Source organism: Polypterus senegalus, chromosome 3, assembly GCF_016835505.1.
Source record: "Polypterus senegalus isolate Bchr_013 chromosome 3, ASM1683550v1, whole genome shotgun sequence".
Taxonomy (NCBI): Eukaryota; Metazoa; Chordata; class Cladistia; order Polypteriformes; family Polypteridae; genus Polypterus; species Polypterus senegalus.
The window spans coordinates 179336777-179359680 of record NC_053156.1 but is presented as its reverse complement, the minus strand read 5'-3'; the positions used below and the strand labels follow the sequence as shown (position 1 = coordinate 179359680).

General features: G+C 38.5%; 1 protein-coding gene across 2 annotated transcripts in view; it reads right to left on the bottom strand.

Annotated features, from left to right (window-relative positions):
* Positions 1-328: 328 nt before the first annotated feature.
* The window catches only part of LOC120525717 (calpain-1 catalytic subunit-like), a 166597-nt gene continuing 144021 nt past the window's right edge, over positions 329-22904 (bottom strand). The window contains exons 8-11 of one of the 2 annotated variants that reach the window (XM_039748255.1): positions 11129-11286; positions 3288-3451; positions 944-955; positions 329-852 (exon numbers count right to left, since the gene is read on the bottom strand). In XM_039748255.1, the coding sequence (XP_039604189.1) occupies positions 640-852; positions 944-955; positions 3288-3451; positions 11129-11286 (547 nt within the window). In that variant the 3' untranslated portion in view covers positions 329-639. The remainder of the gene's footprint in view (positions 853-943; positions 956-3287; positions 3452-11128; positions 11287-22904) is intronic. The other variant, XM_039748254.1, reaches the window with a different exon arrangement.

The following is a 22904-nucleotide window of genomic DNA, read 5'->3' as shown; positions in this document are numbered from 1 at the left end:
TTTCTTTATTAGTTTACTGTATACATTGTTTGAGTTTTTGTTGTTTATTTTACAGTTTTGCAGATGTTTAGTGTACATGTAAATATATATGTATATGATTGTTCAGGCCTATTTTCATGCAATTGAATATGAAGCAGTAGATTCCGCTAAAGAATTTTGTAAAAAGAGTTTTGTAATATTTATACCATTTCATAAGGAAATAATAACAAAGTAGTTTGTATTAAATTGAAAGGGCATTTTAAAAGAACAATGTATATTAAGTAAACAAATTCTAATAGGTACTGCTTGTTATTTTACAGTTTCACACCACTTTCATTAAATGCCTAAACATCACCAGCGCCTTGTTAAATGAGTGTTTAGCTTGATGCATAACTATGCACGTAAACAGGCCGAAGACTCCTCAAGTTAAGTTTGGTTTGTAACACCTTTATTTCATTTATATAATTTTTATAAAAAAGTAACATTATTCCACTACATAAAAGTAACTTCCAGGGAAGTTTAGTAGCTGCTTGCATTTGTCACTATAAACATTTTTACTCTGTGCATTTGTCATATTACTCCAATAACCTTACAAATTTTATAAAATGAAATGAAAAGTATGCTCTATCTTGCTTGAAATACAGTTCAGTAAACTACACATTACATTATGTTATCTTTAGTCTTGAAGAAAAGAGACAAAATGAAGCCTGCTGAGACATTTTTCTGTGAAGTGAAGGGTACAACTAAATACATTCCAGGACCCAGCATAAACCTTTCAGATACTCCCCGGTTATCTTTGTCACATTTTACCATACCAACAGGTGAATTAGCATGGAAGAATTCACGAGTGAAATCATCTTTGTGGATATCAGTCTAAAAAAAAAAAGTAAATATATGTCAAAAGAAATACCCTAGTAAGTGTAATCAAATAGGATTGATTGAATTTGTAAAATTAAGTACTTACATTTGATGGTACCTGAAAAGAGGAAAGAAAACAAAACATTTTGGTTAAGTGTGCTTTCAACAGTAATTACAACTTGCACATTTCTTAGCTTTAAAAGGTGATTTAAATTTAATTTTGGTTGAGGGTGCACTGTAAAAAGCAACCAATTAATGTGAGCTAATTTTCATTGTGCATAAAATTGATGTACCTGTATATGAGTGATTTTCATAGTTGGAAATATTAGGTGGGTCATTAACACTCTAAGGTTTTTTTTTTTTTAAATACAATTCTGCTAAATATATGCCCGGAGAGAATAAAATCACAATAGGTAGCAAAGCCTTTAGCTACAGGGCCCATGCATTCTTTTGTTAACTGCATGCTAAAATAGGGGGTGCCACATTTATGTGTAACTCTAAATCAAGGCAGAAAATACACTACTTTAGTATAATTTTCGTTTTTATAGTTTTAAGAAGTGCAGACAGAGTACACTGTCTTGGTGTTTCAACACCTACCATAACAGCATATTTATTGTACCCAGTAAAACACGTACGGTGATTATACAGAGTAACAAAGGAAAATTGGAAAAAAAAAAAAAAAAAATTGCCCCCCATGTGTTATGGATACTTTTTAGTTCTCACCTAACATCTCTCTTCTTCTTACAACTCTGGTGACCATATGGGATTTGTTCACTGTACTTCTAGTACACTATGCAACAAGCTTTAACACTCACTAGTGGCATCACCATCTTGATTGGCTTGAAGAATTGCCACCTCACTGCCTGTGTCATATTTTCTCTCTATTACTTAGGATTTCCGCAAGGTCTACTGTCTCTATTTTATTGCTTTGGTTGTGCTCCTACTCCAGCCAACTCCAATGTCAGCCAAAAATACACATTCAAAAGACTTATTTCTTGCTGGACCCATATTTACAGTATTTAACAGCCAGAATGTCTTTTTCAGTGATAGTATGCATAATCCATGTGATAAACAAAATTGAAAATTGAAAAACGTTTAGCTTTAGGGTGATAAAACTTTGAAATAATCCACCAAAAAATCCTAAAAATGCTCAGGTATTAAAAGCATCAACACCCAGTATCTATTATTTAACTCAGACTTGTTCATCCAGATTTGCAGGTATAGCTATCACATCTAAAAAATTTTTTGAAAATCATTAGCATTTCGTTCCCTTCATGTCTCATTGTTGCCTCTTCCACCTTTGCTCAAGTTAAAATTCTAATCCAGCCTTTCTCTACTAGGGAGTCATATTCAGCCAGGATTATGGAACTTTAAGGTTTTTTTTTAAAGTATGTTTTTGCTGTATCAGATTTTTATATAGATGGTAACCTAGGTTTGTCAGTACTACATTCTACTTGTAGCAGGATTATAAAAGTTTTGGCAGTAATTCAAATTTAACACAATAAACAGTACAATTACTTCTTGTATCATATCCAAGATACTGTCAACATGTCATTATTTATATGAATTTAATTGTTTGCTGAAAGCTAGACAAAGCATTCTTTCCTTTCACAAACCGGTGCCAACATGCTCCAATTCCTGGTGTGAGTTCATGAGGTATCTTGAAAGTCCTGAAAAGTCAGGAGCATTAAAACACACAAAATGTATGTCTTATTTCTACTCAAAGAAGTCAAAACATCTGTTTCAACTACCATTTAAAATGCACTGCTTAAAAGAATTTTCAGCACTCAAAAATACAAAAATAATATAGCTTAAATGATGACTAAGCTTGATTTCAGTTAATGCCATACTTTGATGCAACAAGATGGAACATCTTCTCTCAAAATGAACAAATAACTGGTCAATAACACATTTGTCTGAGTAACCATGTTAAGACCAGCTTAGAGACCAGTTTTCCCAACATTATTTTACATTACAGAAGAACAAAATCAAGTCAGAATCTCTCTCACTTTCTCTCTCTCTCTGTCTATTATATAATATTACCTTCAAAGTAAATGACAAACTAGAGATTGTCTTAACCAGTGAAGGGCAACCACACCTAGAATATCTATTGACCCTCATTAGGGTTTTTCTCTTCTTCCTTGTATGTCATTCCATTTACCTGAAAGCCATCTTTACTTAGTACATTACATGATATAGTATTCTTTTTTTAGTTTTTTGCCATATCTTCCAATGACACTTGATTATTCAATTTTCTATATCTAATCTTTTAGAATGCAATTTAATGTCAAACCAATAAGCATTTTAAGTTATTATAACTTACTTGGTCTTAATCTTTACACAATTTTAACTCTTCTGATAATAAGCCAAAATTTCAACACAACCAGTCAAGACATTACACAGACAAACAAATAAAGCAACAATAAATGCACAAATTTTCAAATTCTAACCTTGTAAACAGATACACCTATGGGCACGTGAGAGTTTTGGCGTCTGTGCTTACTGGTTGGTTTTTGCATAAGATATACTACAAAGTTACAAGATGTTGAAGAATGTGTATCAAGGTTTTCTGATGTCAGATTAATGAGTCTGTGAGGATTCCTCCAAAATGTGTCTACGAGAGAAAAAATGAAAAAAACAGATTATATTAATGTAAGTTAGGAACTAAAGCAAAAACTGACAACAGTCCTTCTTGTAATATGCGGCTTATTTTTAATACAGCCAAGCATTTCTTAAACACTTTGCAGATAAATAGTGGAAGCATCATTATAATCACAATGAATGCATTCTTTTTAAATTTTATTTAAAGAAAATAACATTCCATATGATCAAATCTAACTTATACAATGAAGAAGATACCATTACATACCATCAAGCTGTACTTAACAAAACAGAATTCAACCCCCACCCGAGAGAAAGAGAGGACAGCCACAGCAAGAGCAAATCTTTAAAAACAACAAAGAAGGGACAATGTCCATTTCCCCGATATAAATATTTATTCTAAAATTTTACTCCTTAGATCTTGCCATATTTTACAAAAGGCTTGAATAGATATGTGAGAGTTAGATTTTTTCCAATTTCAAATAGTATAGAACATCAGTTATCCACTGACTTATAAAAGGGGGAGTTGGGATTCTTCCAGCAGGACAAGTCTATGTGCTAGTAGTGTGGTATAGTCAATTACAATCAATTTGTCCTTCTCCACTTTAACTCATCTGAGAGCACACCAAACACAGCTATTAATGGACTAGGAGTGATTGTCACACAAAGGCTGTCTTATAGGCATTCAAAGATTTTTGTCCAAAATTATGTTAATTTGGTTCATGTCCAAAGCAGGAGACCCTGTGAGGCTGGAACTAGATTGCAAAGTTTGTAATCTGGATTTTGCCTTGGATACATTTTGGACAATTTTAAACAAAATAAATGTGATTGGTGAAAGATTTTAAGTTAAATGATTGGATGCTTTACTCATATGGAGCTAGAGTGTATTCTAATGCATGCCTTCCATTCCTTTTTTGAGATATTAAGTGAAAGATCCTTTCTCCATTGTACCCTAGGATCTTTGAAAAGAAGAGACTTTAATATGTCTCTCTATTATAAAAAAAAAATCCTGTGGGAGGGAATGACTAGGAGACGATATGTGATCTTCACATTAATATCACGGATGACACTTAAAAGACCCGTGAGACTAAACAGTGTCGCATGCGGCTGGAGGTGGAGCCCAGCCGGGACGCCCAGGAGGACCGGAGGAGGGCTTGTACCTCCTCCAGACCACGAGGGGGCGACCACCCTGGTTGTATTGGGGGCCACGGGTAGAGGGCTTGGAAGCCCAACCCTGTAGGGGCCTGTGGCCACCGCCAGGTGGTGCCCTGGTACCTGAAGAAACCTGGAGCCCAGCACTTCCACCACACCAGGAAGTGCTGGGGGGTAGAAGACAGGGGACACCAGGAGGGCTTCCGGGTGTGCAGCCGGCACTTCCGCCACACTGGGGCATGTCTGCGGAGGAATGCCGGGAAGCAGCTGGAGCCCATCCGGGTTCCTATATAAGGGGCCGCCTCCCCTCATTCAGTAGCGGAAGTCGGGTGGAAGAAGGACGGAGCTGGAGAGAGGACTGGAGGCGGCTAGAAAGGCATTTAGACTGTGAGGCCTGGACTTTGGGGGATCGGTGCTGGAGGCACTGGGACGTGCACTGAACTGCAACTTGTAAATAGTGTGTAAATAAACGTGTGTTGGGTGCAACAAACGATGTCCGTCTGTCTGTGTCCGGGTCAAGTTCCACAACAGACTGGCCACGGAGTGTCTTGTGGGAACCTTAAACATAAGACTTTGTGCCAAGAGATTGAACCAGGACCATCTAGCGATGATGTAGAACATGAGATTCTTGCAAGACACGCGCTACTTACAACCAAATAACAGCACAGGCAATAACACACTCTGTCTTGTTTTGGCTTTGAGCACACACAGATCCAGGGCTCACAGCACATATAAAGTGTATAAGGACAATCTGTTATAAATGAAACGTAAACGACTAAGTGAAGAAGAAAGCAGTGTGGATAAAACAAACTCAAAAGTGTTGGAGAGACAAAAAAGAAAAAGAATAATCTAGGTGCAAATTTAGAAAATAAGAAAAGTAATTATCAGCCCGGAACAAGTGGAATTGAAAAAAAAGCACATCCAATCCAGACGTTGGCGCTATACACATGCAGACCAGGTTAGAGATTATGAAAGTAATGATAAGTAATTATCAGCCCCGAACAAGTGGAATTGAAAAAAAAGAATGTCCAATCCGGACGTTGGCGCTATTCACATGCAGATCAGGTTAGAGATTATAAAAGCAGTGGAATTCGAAAGGCTCAAAAAAAAAAAAAAGATTGGCGCGATACACATGTGGAGAAAGTTAAAGAAAGTAGCACAAACAAATGGAAATTATTACTTGAAAAAGTGAAAGTAGTCACCATTGACCAGGTGTCATTGAAACAAAAGCAGGATAAAGTGAGGACAGAAACAAAAGACAGAGTAGAAAACAAAGTAAAACATCATAAAGAGGTTAAAAAACAAGGGGGCCAAACACATGCAGAGCAGGTTAGAGAAAATAAAAACTGGAATTCAAAAGGTTCGTAGAAACACATGCAGAGCAAGATACAGAATATAAGAGCAGAAAAAAATGACAGTGTCAAAACAAAGAAAGTAAACATTGCATTAGCGCAAAGAAAAAGAAATTATTACTTGGGGAAATAACAAAAAAGGTGAATAGACATCGAATATACAGTATGGACATAGGTGATATGTCAGAAGTATGTAAATATTGTAGGGCTTTGAAGTTTAAGTCAAGAGAATTTCAAAAACGGAGTTTACCTCGCATGCATTTATTGGTTACTTTACTAAAAAAATTATTAACTCCTGATTATGTAGATCTTTTTGTCTGTGCTGAAATTCCAAATGGAGAAACCTATCCTGAATTATGGTACAAAGTCATTAAATGCATGTCTCACTGACCTCATTAAAAAAGATTCAGCACATTGGGACTCGAAAGATTCCAAATATTGTTTTTACAGAAGTTCTGAAACAAAAGTGATCTAATGAAATAGCAACAATTCAAACAAAAAAGTGTGTATCTGGAAAAACAAAAACAGGGGTTGGCGAGCGAAGCCCCCTAGTTTTTATATATTATTGAGATGCTGTCTGAGTCTTCAAGACTGATCGATATTTCTTCTGGAATAAAAATGGTGGGAGATGTGGAAAATTGGGTAGGTTCCTTCTAGCATAATTTCTGATTTGAAAGTAGTGGAAAAATAGTGCTGATGGGAAGTTATATTTTAAACATAACAGTTCATAAGATGCAAAGCCATTATCCATATAAAATTCTGTGTTTTAAACATGGTGTCACACATATGCACATGGTAAACAGCTAAAGGGCCTACAAAATAGTAATTATACGCTGAACTGGGGGCGGTGGAGTGTGATAACTGTCTCAGTCTCTTGCAGACCATTATCGAGAAATCCTACTTGGTTCTGCCACCGACAATGACATCACCTCCGGTCAAGAAAATGTCACTTCCAGTTCTGGCACCGACGATATTGTCACTTCCGGACAGGAACACGTAACTTCCGGGCATGAAGACATCACTTCTAGTTCAGGAGCCGATGACATCATTTCCCGTTTTATCAGTTAAAACCGCCATCTTGTCTCCATGCAATCAGTTCTGTTCTAGACTCTGTTCTATGCACATTGTGCTATTCAAAATCAACTTTTGCAGCCAGGAAAACAATATACTGGTGGCTGCCCCAAATATTTATGATGTCTTTGACTCTTTCTTATCACAGTGGACATTTTCCAAAGATTAAATATTTCTGTGTAGGTTTGAGAAGGTAGAAAATGGTGATGATCATGTAGAGGTACAACAGATAAAAGCTTCCTGCATTGGTTCCATATTCTGTGTGATTGAATTGAATTACTGGTATATTGATGGTAATTTGTATTTAATGGGGCACAAAGAAGGGCATATAAAGAAGTACAGCAAAATTTTATTTCAATTACAGAGCAGGCTTGTGTATAATAGATTTATCTTATTTTCCTTAAACTGAGTAGAATATAAGGAGTTATAGTACTCTCTAAATGTATGGGTTATATTTTATGGTCAATGATTTTATCTCCATCTGTGTTAATAATTTCTGTTATTGCAAGGTGAAATTTCTGCTTGTGGATTTGTTGAGCTAAGATCTTATTAGCTTTTTCTTCTTGTTCATAGTAATGATGTCATGATTTAAAGATGAGGTGTCCTGTTTCTTTTGTTATCAAGAGGTTAAATTCTGTCTGCAAAACCTGTCTTTCCAATCATCCCACTACCTGTGATAAGCTGCTGAGATCTCAGTGTTTGATAAAAGTCCTCTCCGATTATTTTAGAAAATATTTCAGCTATGAATTTCACTGGGTTTGGACTATATGTATCTTGAGATGCAGGTAATTTATCAACAAGCATTTTGCATTATGATTCTACAGCAGTTGCTTTTTTGTCAGTGGCAGATTTAAATTGTTCAACCTCTTCAATACAAGTCGTAAACGTTTGCTTAACTTCTTCCAGTTGAGCACCAAGTACTCTTATTTTATTCTCAATTTTGCTCATATTTTCCAGTATTTTTTCATCAATTCTTGCTAGTTATTCTATATGTTTCATATCAAAGTTATTGCTAAAACGTACCTCCTGGTCTTTTACATGCTAAAGCAGCTTGTCTAATCTGTTGTCTATTCTGCCAGTTCTCTTATGTATATATATCCTCCTTTGCATCTTCTATTTTGCGTCATCTTTTAACTCCTAGTACTTTAATTAATGCCTTTAGCTCAGACAGCTTGTTTCCATCTTCTCTGTCTTCTGAGACCATTTTTACCACATTGAATGCAGGCACCATGCAAATGACAATTTCCTCAGCCTTTAAGTTCTCTCTTTTGCTGCATTTGAATGTTAAGGAAAAATGTCCAAAGTAATACTCTATTTTGAATAAACTCTACCCTCCTGCTTACAGGTGGGGCATGTAATCTTCAAAGGTTTAAAAATAATGCAGAAATAAAATAAATATAAATTATAAAAAAAATCACTGTTATCCAACTATATTAACTGCAGGCACTCAAGTTAAAAATCAACAAACAAATTCCATATTCCATGCTCAGTGTAGCATCGTGATTATACTGAATGTGGCTAAGTCTATAAAAGCATTGCTAAGTACAATAATTTTTTACTAATTTATTGTATCCTGAGAAAGACAGGAGTCTGTTTAAAAGCATAAATAAAGAAAGCAATTTTTCAGGGCAAGTTGGACTAAGCATTTTCATAGCACTTTGATGCATTTGACTTGATCGAAATAAATATAATAATGAACATCTAAAAAGAACAATCACTGGGAGCAGCTGTGGAAATGTTTTATTTCGACCTACTGTACAAGGTTTGAGCATCCTTTCCTGTGATATTTCACATAATTCTCCCATAGACTTTTGAATGTGCTTGACCTTTCACATGAGTAGTAAAGCTAATAATCAAACAAAATAAATGTGGAATAGAAATCATAAAGATAGTACAGCCAAATCAAAATATGAAGTATTTAGTTTAACTTCTTCACAATTGAGTGAGAGAGTCTGAAAATTTTACACTACAGGTTGAGTATCCCTAATCTGAAATTCCTGGGAACAAACATATTTAAATTTTTATTTTATTTTTTGATTTTGGAATATTTGAATAAACTACACATAATGAGATATTTTGGGGATGTATGTGATCTAGTAGGGAAATACAGCCAAAAAAAGCCAAATGACAACTAAGGCGTACAACAACTCATATCACCAAGTCATTATTATAATGTGTGTTGATGTGACATATCTCAAAATCGATTAATATGATGTATAGAGGGCGGCATGGTGGCGCAGTGGTAGCGCTGCTGCCTTGCAGTTAGGAGACCTGGGTTCGCTTCCCGGGTCCTCCCTGCGTGGAGTTTGCATGTTCTCTGCGTGTCTGCGTGGGTTTCCTCCCACAGTCCAAAGACATGCAGGTTAGGTGGATTGGCGATTCTAAATTGGTGTTTGTGTGTGTCCTGTGGTGGGCTGGCATCCTGCCCGGGATTGGTTCCTGTGTTGGCTAGGATTGGCTCCAGCAGACCCCTGAGACCCAGTGTTTGGATTCAGCGGGTTGGAAAATGGATGGATGATGTATAGATTCTATCATGCTGCATATTTTGGTTCTTCATTAATTTATATCAACTACCTGTTGTCTTTTCTCAGGAAACTGGCTGACATGTCAGGAATATCTTAGCCACTTACCATGCCAGCTGTACTGGAAGCCAACTGGAAACTGACCAACGAGGTGCTACATTCAGTATTGTATATACAGTAAATAAGACATAACATGTTCTTGCCAACATAAAAAGGCAATTTGCAGCAGTGTATGGTTCTCCTAATGTAATCTAGGCAAGTTTACCGTACTCATATTGCAATAAGGGTACCTAGCCAGAATGAAGCTGCTTTGGTTAACCATAAGCAATGATAGTCCAGTAATCTGTAAGTCATATGTGATGTCAATACTAAATTTTAATGCACATTAACAAGATGATTGTAATTTGTACAATTAAATTGCATAGAAATATGTGTACACCAGATTTTATAAATCTGATTGTTTTTGGTGTTTGCATTTTCTTGTTTTTTGGCATTCACATATTTTCATGCTGGAATCAAGCAAAGTTTTATGGCAAATGTCCTTTTTTTTAATGGGTGCTGTGCAAATCTTTTGAACTGCTGCACAGATGTTATAATTTTGCTCTCACCCCACTCCACTCCCAAGCAGCATACTGAAACTACAATGCAGCATCTGTCCCACATTGCAGAATTTCATGGGTGATTAACCCAAGATAGTCAATCAAGTAATGGTGCTTTGTGGCACTTCATTAGGTCAAATGTCCCAAACCAGAGCTCATGACTTTGTCGGACCAGACCCCAATGCTCAGAATGAATAAATCCTTTTGGAATCTTCACATATGTTGTTTGCATCTGCTCAGCAGAAAAAAAATTAAAGACAACCCACGTGGTACCATTTCGGTGCTCCAAAAGTTTTGTATTTTGGAGCATTTCAGATTTTGGAATTTCAGATTAGGGGTAAGCAGCCTGTATTAACATTTATTGTTCCATTCTAATTTAGTTTAGTTTCCTGAAAGCAAATGTATCTTCTTATGTTGAAAAAAATACCATATAACTATATATTTATACAGTGTATATATAATATGTAAGTAAAATACATGTAAGTTTTTGTAGATTTTATTAAATTACATTAAGTTGGTTTGAAAATGTAAAATCTTTACATTAAACAAAGCAGAAATTGGTATAGTTACTTGTAATTATCTAGTGGAATGTGAGAACATACTAATGATCCATTGGACTTTCATGCCTTGATTTACCTTTATTTCGGATGTGGATCAGTGGTTACTGTTGCTGCCTGAAACCTGTATCTAGTCAAAGTATGGGTGGATATTTCATTTTATTTCACTTTCAGTTCCTCTTTTTTTATGTTTTTTTTTATTTTATTTTTTTCCGCACTCCCAGGGACATGCAGAATGTGACTATGAATTGGTACTAGTGTGGGTGGGCACAACTGTGTCCTGTTTGCTATACTGGTGCCAGTTTAATGTTTTTTTTGTGATACATTTCTTTCTGTGTGTACATTTGTTTTGCTACAGTATCTGTTTTCCAGTTACAGAAGGTATGAATAGCTTATTTTGCTGCATTAGTATACAGAATTTAATACTATACTTTTACCTTCTTCAATGGAGCCACCAGCTGATTCTCCTCTAATCCATTCGCCTTCTGAAAGTGTTAATGCCCATCTGCTATTGCTGCCAGAATCCAGAAAATCAGGGTATAAGTTGCAAATATCTATATGTGTAAACTGTCCCTTGAAGTCTTCAAAACTCATCCTTAAAATACAAAAAAAATGTGAACATTAGAGAAATTCAGATGAGAATAGGACATGAATATGAAGGTGGAGGTGTGATGATGAATGTTGTTAGTGCATATGCACCGCAAGTTGGGTATGCAATGGGTAAGAGAGAAGATTTTTGGAGTGAGTTGGATGAAGTGATGAACAGTGTACCCAAGGGACAGAAAGTGGTGATTGAAGCGGATTTCAATGGGCATGTTGGTGAAGGGAACATGGAGATGAGGAGGTGATGAGTATGTATGGCGTAAAGGAGAGGAATGAAGAAGGTCAGAGGATAGTGGATTTACCAAAAGGATGGACATGGCTGTGGTGAATACGTATTTTAAGAAGAGGTAGGAACATAGGGTTACGTACAAGAGTGGAGGAAGATGCACACAGGTAGATCCTACACAGAAGAGTTGATTTCAATGGGGATTGAAGACTGCAAAGTGGTGGCAGGGGAAAGTGTAGTTATGCAGCATAGGATGGTGGTCTGTAGGACGACGTTGGAAATCAAGAAGAGGAAGAGAGTGAGGGCAGAGCCAATGATCAAATGGTGGAAGTTGTAAAAGGAAAACTGCAAGGTTGAGTTTAGGGAGGAGGTGAGACAGGTACTGGGTGGCAGTGAAGAGTTACCAGACAGCTGGGAAACTACGGCAGATGTAGTAAGGGTAACAGCAAGAAAGGTGCTTGGTGTGACGTCTGGAAAGAGGAAGAAGGAAAAGGAAACCTGGTGGTGGAATGAGGAAATACAGGAGAGTAAGAGGATGGCAAAGAAGAAGTGGGATAGTCAGGGAGATGTAGAAAGTAGACAAGAGTACAAGGAGATAAGGCGCAAGGTAAAGAGAGAGGTGGAGAAGGCTAAAGAAAAGGCGTATGATGAGTTGTATGAGAGGTTGGACACTAAGGAGGGAGAAAAGGACCTGTACCGATTGGCTAGACTAGGGGTGGGCAAACCTTTTGGCTCAGGGGCCACATTGACTTTTAAAATTTGACAGACAGGCTGGGCCAGCACTAGATGCATACATATCAAACATAAACATAAAAAAGGCATTACAGTGTTAATATTTACATTATCTTTTAGTGGGAACAGTGTTGTTGATCACCCTTTTTTGCCAGTGCATCGAAGACTGGTGTTAGTTTTGTTGTGGCAATTCTCAGAACAGATCTGATGTGTTCATCGCTCAGCTGGGATCTGTGTGGTGCTTTGTTGGTGTTCATCACACTAAAAGTCTGTTTACACACATACGTAGAGCCAAATAACACCAGCATCCTCTGTGCCATCTTCTGGATGTTTGGAAATTTGGCTGTGCTTAATGAAGCAAAAAACTCATCTAGTTTAAGAGAGTTGAACTTCTCCTTTAAGACGATGTCACATTGGAGATCAATTAGTTCCAACTGCAACTCCTGTGGTGCCGTTTCAAGGTCCTGTGTGAAGGGACATGACACCAGCTGAAGTGACCTGTAAATTTTTCCAAAATCAGAGAACCGACGGCAGAATTCTCCATGCAGGTCGTCCAGTGATTTCCTGTATTTTTTCACAAGTCGAGGGGCCTCTTTCAGCATAGCCAGTCGGGGGAAATGAACGAATGAGTCGTTTGACATTTGCTTTGAAAATAAAGCTAGCTTGGTTTTGAAGGCTCTGATGTTTGTGTACATTTCATGCACAAACTGGTCTTTCCCTTGTAGCTTCATGTTCAGCTCATTCATGTGTGTCAGTATGTCCACAGCAAAAGATAAATCACAAAGCCAATCTGCGTCACTCAGCTCAGGAAAATCGTCAGCTTTCTCAAGTAGCTCCAAAAATTAGATAATCTCCTGTTTGAGCTCCCACACTCGTCAACATACTTTCCCCAAACTTAACCAGCGGACACTGGAGTGGTAAAGCAAGTCCTGGTGATCAGCGTCAATTTCTTCAAGAAACTTAATAAACTAACGATGCTGAAGTCCCCTCGCTCGAACAAAGTTAACGTGTTTTACAACTGACTTCACTACGTAGTCAAGCTGCAATACAGATTTACACAGTGCTTCCTGGTGGATTAGGCAGTGTAAGAAAATTACCTCCTGCTCAGGGTTGTCCTCCTTCACCCTCTCCGGGATTCTTTTGAGCAACCCAATGTTTTTTCCAGTCAGATTTGGTGATCCATCTGTGGTAACATTGGCGAACATACTCCAAGGTAGCTTGTGCCTATTGATGACTGCCGACACGCTGTCATACAAGTCCTCTCCCCGCGTTTTCCACCTTTAGGGATTCCATAGTCAAAAACCCCTCCGTTATCTCAAAATTTTCATTAATCCCTGTGATAAAAATTAAAAGCTGAGCGGTGTCCTTTATGTCATTACTTTCGTCCAGTGCCAAGGAATATAATGTAAATGACTCCGCTTTATTGTTTAACTTGCTAGCTAAGTCTTCGTCAATTAGCTCAACACGGTGAATCACTGTCCTGCGTGATAAGCTGATTTTTTCAAATTTGTTCTTGCTCTCAGGACACAAGATACCTGCTGTCTCTACCATACACTCTTTGAGAAACTCCCCTTCGGAGAAAGGCTTGCTGGTCTTTGCTAATTTGAATGGCAGCACATAACTTGCCTTCGTGCTTGATTCTTGGATAGCAATTTGTCGGATAAAGGTGTTTTGCTGAGCCTGCAAACTAGCTGCCAACCTCTGAGCGGAAGCCGTCCGTTATTGCATTGACTGGTTGTTAGCGTAATTAGCATGCTTGGTCGAAAGTTGACGGCTGATGTTGTATTCCTTTAAAACTGCAACGGTTTCTTGGCAAATAAGACATACAGCCTTTGACTGGACTTCAGTAAAAAGTATAGTTGTCCATTCCTTATTAAACACTCTGCACTCACTGTTGACTTTTCTTTTGTTTGGCCCACTCATTGTTGCAGAGCAGTAGCAGAGTAATAACAGAGAGTAACCTGGGCTCCGCAAAATCAAGTCAATGTATCACTGCGCCTGATGCGCCACCTGGTGGAACACCAGGCATTACAGGACAAGGTCAAATGAATGCAGTCATAATAATGATATGATTTGATTTGGGCAATTTTGTACCAATCTTCGGCGGGCTGGGTTAAAAAGACCAATGGGCCGGATGTGGTTTGCAGGCCGTAGTTTGCCCACCCCGGGCTAGACAGAGGGACCGTGCTGGGAAAGATGTGCAGCAGGTTAGGGTGATAAAGGATAAAGATGGAAATGTACTCACAAGCGAGGAGAATGCGTTGAGCAGATGAAAAGAGTACTTTGAGAGGCTGATGAATGAAGAGAATGAGAAAGAGAAGAGGTTGGATGATGTGGAGATAGTGAATCAGGAAGTGCAATGGATTAGCAAGGAGGAAGTAAGGACAGCTACGAAGAGGATGAAAAATGGGAAGGCCGTTGGTCCAGATGACACACCTGTGGAAGCATGATGGTGTCTAGGAGAGATGGCAGTGGAGTTTTTAACTAGATAGTTTAATGGAATCTTGGAAAGTGAGAGGATGCCTGAGGAGTGGAGAAATGTACTGGTGCCGATATTTAAGAATAAGGGGGATCTGTAGGACTGCAGTAACTACAGGGGAATAAAATTGATGAGCCACAGCATGAAGTTATGGGAAAGAGCAATGGAAGCTAGGTTAAGAAGTGAGGTGGTGATTAGTGAGCAGCAGTATGGTTACATGCCAAAAAAGAGCATCACAGATGCAATGTTTGCTCTGAGTGTGTTGATAGAGAAGTTTAGAGAAGGCCAGAAGGAGTTCCATTGTGTCTTTGTGGACCTGGAGAAAGCATATGACAGGGTGCCACGAGAGGAGCTGTGGTATTGTATGAGGAAGTCGGGAGTGGCAGAGAAGTACGTAAGAGATGTACAGGACATGTACGAGGGAAGTATGACTGTGGTGAGGTCTGCGGTAGAAGTGACGGATGCATTCAAGTTGGAGGTGGGATTACATCAGAGATTGGCTCTGAGCCCTTTCTTATTTGCAATGGTGATGGACAGGTTGACAGACGAGATTAGACAGGAGTCCCCATGGACTATGATGTTTGCTGATGACATTGTGATCTGTAGAGATAGTAGGGAGCAGGTTGAGGAGACCCTAGAAAGGTGGAGATATGCTATAGAGAGGAGAGGAATGAAGGTCAGTAGGAACAAGACAGAATACATGTGTGTAAATGAGAGGGAGGTCAGTGGAATGGTGAGGATGCAGGCAGTAGAGTGGGCAAAGGTGGATGAGTTTAAATACTTGGGATCAACAGTACTGAGTAAAGGGGATTGTGGAAGAGAGGTGAAAAAGAGAGTGCAAGCAGGGTGGAATGGGTGGAGAAGAGTGTCAGGAGTAATTTTTGACAGACGGGTATTAAAAAGAGTGAAAGGGAAGGTCTACAGGATGGTAGTGAGACCAGCTATGTTATATGGGTTGGAGACGGTGGCACTGATCAGAAAGCAGGAGACAGAGCTGGAGGTGGAAGAGTTAAAGATGCTAAAATTTGCACTGGGTGTGGCGAGGATGGATAGGATTAGAAATGAGTACATTAGAGGGTCAGCTCAAGTTGGACGGTTAGGAGACAATCAGGGAGGCAGAAGAAGAAAGTTTACGAATTCTATACTCCTAATGTCTTCAAAATAACATCAGGTCATGTTTTGAATGTCCATAAAGCCATAAACTCCCTCTAGCCCACATTTGCCTAGTGTAAATAATCCTCAACTAACCTACTTACATGCCTTGGTTAAAATGTAACTCATGACGGTTGAACAGGCTCCATTTGTTCCAAAATGAGTACCAATGACGTAATAACCTATACCCTTCTAGCCTACACCAGGATTTGAAACATACATTAAGCCTTCTAATCTCCTCATTTTTAACTTGTCTGTTGATTGGGTGAGGTAGAACTTCAGAGAAGACTGCCTTGTCAGCTCTGCTCCTTAACTTGGCATGTAACTCTTTAAATTTATATTGCACAACTGACAGTCTGTCCCTATGTATGCAATTTGCTCCAACATGGACAATAACAACTGGATTCATCCCTGCTCCTGCCACGAGTCTATCACCCAACTGTACACCCAGAAGGCAACGCACCGCACAAATCTCTCATGCATTTCAATTACCCTCATGATTCCACACTATCAAAATCTCTCTCTTTCTGAGGACTGGTTTTGTGCTGGCCTTTTGGGGTTAGTCATTTCTGCCTACAACCTCAAGAGATTTAGAGTCAACAACCAGCTCAGCAAAGTCGTAAAAAATGATTTCACACTTCCAATTCCGGGGTTGATGACCCCAGATAATGTGCACCCTTTGCGTTGGTTCAGTCAGATGTAGATGCACCTGTGTCTATCTATCTGGTCTGAAGTCTCCTTCTGTACTATCTTAGGTGTGCACACCTTCTTCATAAAGGACACCTGGGCCAAGTCCACAAACTCTCTACTTCAACACAGGTCAGCCACCTTCTCCAGTTCAGCAAGCCTTAGGTCAAAGTGCTGGGTCACCTCGCATCTTCTGCAGACGCAGACTTCGAGGAGGACTGACTTATCCAAGCCACCTCCAAAAAGTCCAACATCAAACTGGATTTGCATTGTAATGCCTTTTTTTTTTAATTTGGATTTGAACAACTAAGCTGCTCAACTCTTTTTATTAGGTTTCAATTATTTATGTTAAATTATTATAATTAATACATTAATATCAGATTAAAGAACTACTGCTGTTATATACCACTCGCTGGCCCCCTAGCTCCTCTAATACTCCCCCCTTCATAGCCTATTGCCCGTCTTTCTTTGGCGTTACTAAACTTTACTTTTCCCCTATTTTCCTAACTCTGTGGCCTTCTTGTTATTTTTTTTTTATTTTCAAGCTCTCTGCCTTTGCCTACACTGTTTGTTCTCCTTCCCATTAATTATCACTTATTCTATCACCCGTTTACTGGCATGTATATCTATAACATGAATGTGTGCCATCTTTTATTGTGAATGATAATATAATTTAGAGATCAAGGATTTAATTGTATCTAAAATCACTTAAGTGCATCTGTGCACCCTGACGCCAAGGATTAGGGATTAACAAAGTATATCATATCAAAAATCGAACATTGTTGTTTGGGTTTAGAATACCAATGATATGGTTTTCATACCAAAAGAAGTAGTAGTTGTAGTAGTAGTAGCAGTAGTAGCATTAGTATTGTCATGTGTACAAAGCACAATGAAATTTATACTTGCATGACTGACCAACAAAGACTTGACCTAACAGTTCCAGGAAAAACAATAGAGATCCTGTACTGGCCACAGAATCGTAGTGCTGCTCTTTGTCCTTGCACAGATATTTGAAGGGTTTTAGTCAGTAAGTATTCTTTCCTAAAACATTCAATGTTAATTTTACTGCCTTTTGGCCTTGGCTCCACACAGTCAGCTCCTCTTTTCATAAAGTTGATGGTACGAGTATATGACTAGCACAACATTCTGCAATCTCTTTGATTGTTTCCATTGCCCTGTTTCTGTTACCAAAGCCTATTATGCTCACACCTTTATTTTACTCATTAACTACTATATACTGCACCTGCTACACACTCTTCTCAAGTGTATACAGTTATTTTGAGCTGAGCTAAACTAGGCTATGAACACAGGTGACAAACACCTTACCAAGAGACGACAGCTCCAGGAGAGTTTAGCTTTTCTCTCATTTGAGCCATAATGGGAGAGCACTAATGGAGGCTCTGTATTGTCTTAAAGGGTATTAATTCCAACATGCTTTCGTAACAACCATACCTTGGTACAATTAGGAGATTTACAGTACTTTTAATATAAAAGTATTTCAAATATTCTGCAGTACCCATTATCACGTGAATCCAGAAATGTCTTTTTTTTTTTCTTTTTTTACTATTACAGAGATTTAACACACATTACTACGGTTTCCCAGTCTTATTTGTTAAGGTGTTGCTCTGACATTTCCTCTTTTAAGAGTAACGGACATACAAGTGAAAACAACACTGAAGTAGCTGTTCCTTTTCATCATTCATTATTTTCTGCACCCAAGTCTGTTATTTATTAATTGTCACCTTTTTTATACACATAATGATTGCTACTTCTAATTAAACTCTTTGTTTACTGGATCACCTTTTATCAACATTATTATGCTGTCAAGAGACAATGCAAAATGTAGCATAATTTTTTTTCACAAAACACACAAGGGATCTTTTTTTATTTTAATTTCTTAAATCACTTTTGCTCTTGTCCAAAAGTGCTAGACGAGCTCCAAAAAAAGATACTGATGAATTTCACAGCTGTATATAATCAGCTACAGTATGAAAAAAGATTAAACAAGCTGCATCTTTTTAATTAAAAGGAAATGGAGGCATCATGATTATATTGTGCTCTATCACTTCAAAATAGATTTTTCAAAAACGATTTAAGACAGAAACACACAAGTTAATGAAGAATGATTTCTGTTACTGAATCTTAGCTACTGCACAACTCCAATTCCAAACAACCATAAATTAAATTAATAAAATAAAAACCATAAAATAAATCAAATTCATCACTTGTTTATCTCTTACTTGTTTAGTTTCACTGTACATATTCAGTCTATTTTTGATAACTTCTTCAAGTCCTTACTCTGATTAAAATATCAGGCATGCTACAGGAAAGCGTACAGATGTATGGAAAAAAATAAGTTATTATTTTCCAAATTATCAGTTTTTCATAGCAATACATGTACAGTTCTCAAGTTAAATACATATTTCAAGTTATTTCAAAATTGGAGTTTGAAGAACACGAAAATTACAGTTAAGAAAATATGGTAAATGAAATTGCATTAGGTCCATTAGGGTATAGGAAAGCCCTTTTCAAGTGAACAAGATACCTATTGCTACCAGAGAGACGTCTGGGGAGAATGTCCTTGCACTTACTTATAGCAATCTAGTGATTCCAGCTATTGCCCCACAACAACCTCCAAGATGGTGGTCTGAAGTCCCAAAATCAACTGATTTTTCTCTGAACTAATGAGCAGATGAAACACTTGGTATCACAAAGCTTTGATTTAAAGATCAGGTGTAATTTTTGCAGAGAAGCTGAGAGATTAATAAATGTTTAAAGAAGGGAGTGCTGCTAACAGAAAGTAAAGTTGTTATGTAATTACATTTTAAAAAACAAAGAACTGAATGCAGTAAAATACTAATGAACTGACTGCATTAATTTTAAAGTGACCTGTGCACTAATAAATCATTTGTATATACAATGTTTTTTTATGATCTGTAACAGGCTCTACTCAACAGCATGGGCATTCATTTAACTTTGAACTTTATTATGCATTCTTTTCTGACCACATGCCTGTTTTATTTGAAATATCATTTCTCTGTCATGCTTCTAAATTATGTGCTTTGGCTTGCTGTGTATTTACCACTTCCACTCCTGTGCATTTTCTGCTGCCTTTAATAATGTTACAGGGATTAATTCAGGGTCCTCGTCTTGTTCTGATACCAAGGAGTTAACCTCACTATTTTATTCCACCTGCCAGCTTATTTTGGATAGTGCTGCCCCATTTAAAATTATGCATTCTAAATCTTTAAATGAATCATGGCTAAATTACACCACTCGTGCTGTAAGATGTGCCAGTGGAAATTACAGTTGTCTTTTGACATTTTGAGGATTAGCTTGCATAAGTATCAGCAAACTGTTAAACTTAAAAAGGCAAAATATTTCTCATTTTTTTTAAAAACAGCCTTAAATTTTGTGCTCCTTTTAGTACTATCAATGCAGTTCTTAAAACCCCCAATCTTCTTATCTTGACATGTCCCCAAAAAACAAGTGAAGAATTTCCTCTTTTTTTTGTTGAAAAGGTTACACACATTAGAACATTATTTTTACCTGCTTCTTATGAATTATCCATTTCTACTACTTGCTCTGCTGCTTAAAACCAGTTTGAGGCTGAGTCCCTTTCTTTGTTAAACAAAAAATTTGATCATAAAGAAATTTTTGACACTATTGGACCTAATATCCAAATAATTATCAACAGCAGTCTCGCTTCCGGCGTTATTATACCCAGAACTTTTAACCATGCAGTAGTGCATCCACTCGTCAAAAAATAAATTAGGACACCTCAGTTCTTTCCAATTTTAGGCCAATTTCAAAACTTCCATTTTTGTCAAAAAGTTTGAAGAAAATTGTATTTATTCAATTGAAATCATATTTAAATGTTCTTGAGGTACTCCTGTCTGCTTTTAAAGCCCTTCACGGCACTGAAGTTGCACTTTTAAAGGTTTTTAAAACCTGCCATTTCATGCCATTCTCATGCTTTTGGATCTGACAGTGGCTTTTGATACTATACACCACAGTATCCTCATTCATCACCTGGAGCACTCTCTGTGCATTAAAGGTAGTACTTTGGAGTGGTTCAAGTCTTATTTGTCAGACAGAAGTTGTTCTGTTCTCTTTTGTGATTTTGTCCCCTTTTCGATTCTTATTCATACTTGCAGAGTTCCTCAGAGTTGGGCTACTCCTTTTTTATTCTGTACACTTCCTTTAGGAATTTTAGGGTATATTTTCAGAAGTTATGGCATCTTGTTTCACTGGATGATACACAGATTTATTTACCCTTGAAGCATAGTAATACAAACTCTTTAAAACTTTTGTTGGACTGCCTAGGGGAATCGTGCTTCATCGCCGCAGTACCGTAACTGATGCTCTCTCACAATGAAGGTAATGTGTCTCATTTGGGACTCCATGAGCACCCGTTCATTTAATACAAAGTCAAACCAGCGGTACCCAAAGATTTTCTGAAGAGACACAGTACCAAAGGAGTCCAGTCTTCGTCTCAGGTCTACTGACTTCATAGGAAGAGTGACCAGAGACATGAATGTCACTGGCAAGGAAAGTAAAACCTCTTGATAAGGTCGACATTTTCTCCTCAGACAGACACGCTGCTAAAGGTTGTGCCCAAGAGGTCATTAAAGGCCTGGCTCTTGGTTTTTATCTAGTACACTCTCAAGCCCAGACACCAGGACTCCTCTCTCAGTCTCTTGAGAGCCCTGATCAGAGCCTGTATTGACTGTGAATATCAGCATCATCAGCAGAGTCGAGATCAGTTAATCTCTCTTCACCAGCAAATGCCCCACAGCCACTGGACCCTACAACCCTGCCCAAAACCCAGCCCAAGCAAGCACTGAACAGAGTAATAGCAAGAACACACTCCCAATGAACCCCAGAATCAACTGGGAAAAACACAGAGGTTCTGCTTTCACTCTGCACAGCACTCACAGTACCAGTGTACAGGCTAGCCATGATATCTAGCAACTTTAAGGGGATCCTGCAAAGTCTCAGGATGTCCCACAAGGCAACTCAAACAACTGAGTCAAATGCTTTACAAAAATTGACAAAGGCTGCAAAGAAACTCTGCCAATATTTGCATTTGTACTCCATGAGAACCCTCAGTGCCAGGATGCGGTTGATGGTAGACTTCTTAGGTCTTAGGTGTAAAACCAGACTGCTCCATTTGCTGGTAGGTGAGCAAGTGATCACGGATCCTACTGAAGATGACCCTAGCTAGGACATCACCCGGCACTGAAAGCAATATTATCCCACTGTAGCTGCCACAATCCAGGTGATAACCCCACCGTTTCCAGGTAGGGACAAGTCCCATTTTCCAGTCAGCTTGGATGATACCTGTCTCCCAAATGGAAACAAAGATTGCCTGCAATGACAGGAGGACTGCCTTACCAAGAGCCTGGAGAAGTTCACCCCAGATACCACACATCCCTGCAGCTCTCCCTACCCTCAGCTGGTTCACCACCTGTGCAATCTTTGCGAGACTGGGTAGTTCACAGATAATTGGAGGATCAGCCTCAAGAACCATGTACCCATAGATATCCAGCATCCTAGCATGAGGATCAGCTTTAAACAGCTGCTCAAAATAATCAGCCTAGCAGGTCACAAGTGCAGTGTGATCTGTAAGGACCCTTCTATTAGCCAGTCTGACTACAACTCTCCAGGGAATAGATTCAGATGTGCATAATGCATCGATTCCTCTGTAAGCAGGATGTGGGTCGCTAGACCATAGATGGTGTGTCACTTGCTCACAGATTGCTCTAATCCTTATCTGCCCTCAGAGCCTTCACAGCTATCCTTCTCAGTTCCCAGTACAGACCGGAGTTGCCATCAAGCCATGAGCTGCGACTCCCCTCGATGATATCCAGGGTGCCCTGTGAGATGAAACAACTCCTTCTGGAACACTGTCAACCCTAACACAACCCTTAGAAACTTTCAGGGTCTTGTCACGGAAGGTCTTCCACATCACATTAGTATCAGCAGTCGCACCCAAGTCTGCAAGTTCCTCACACAAACTGTGTACAAACACGATAGAAACAGCCTGATCTTGGAGTCTAGCAAGGTCCAGCCTCATTTTCCTAGTAGGTGGTTGTCTACTGGACCTAAGCTGGATCTTCACAGTAGTAAGAACAAGTCTACGATCAGAATTCACAATCTGGGCACTTTTGTAGACCCTGCAGTTTTGAAAGAGCCTCCAGCGTCTGCCGCCAAGGATGTGATCGATCTCCCTCACCACACCACCAGTACTGGAGTACCAAGTCCAACGACTTGGCATTGGAACCAGTATCCAGGTGATCCATAGCCCCTGACCTTTTGCAAAGGCAAGGAA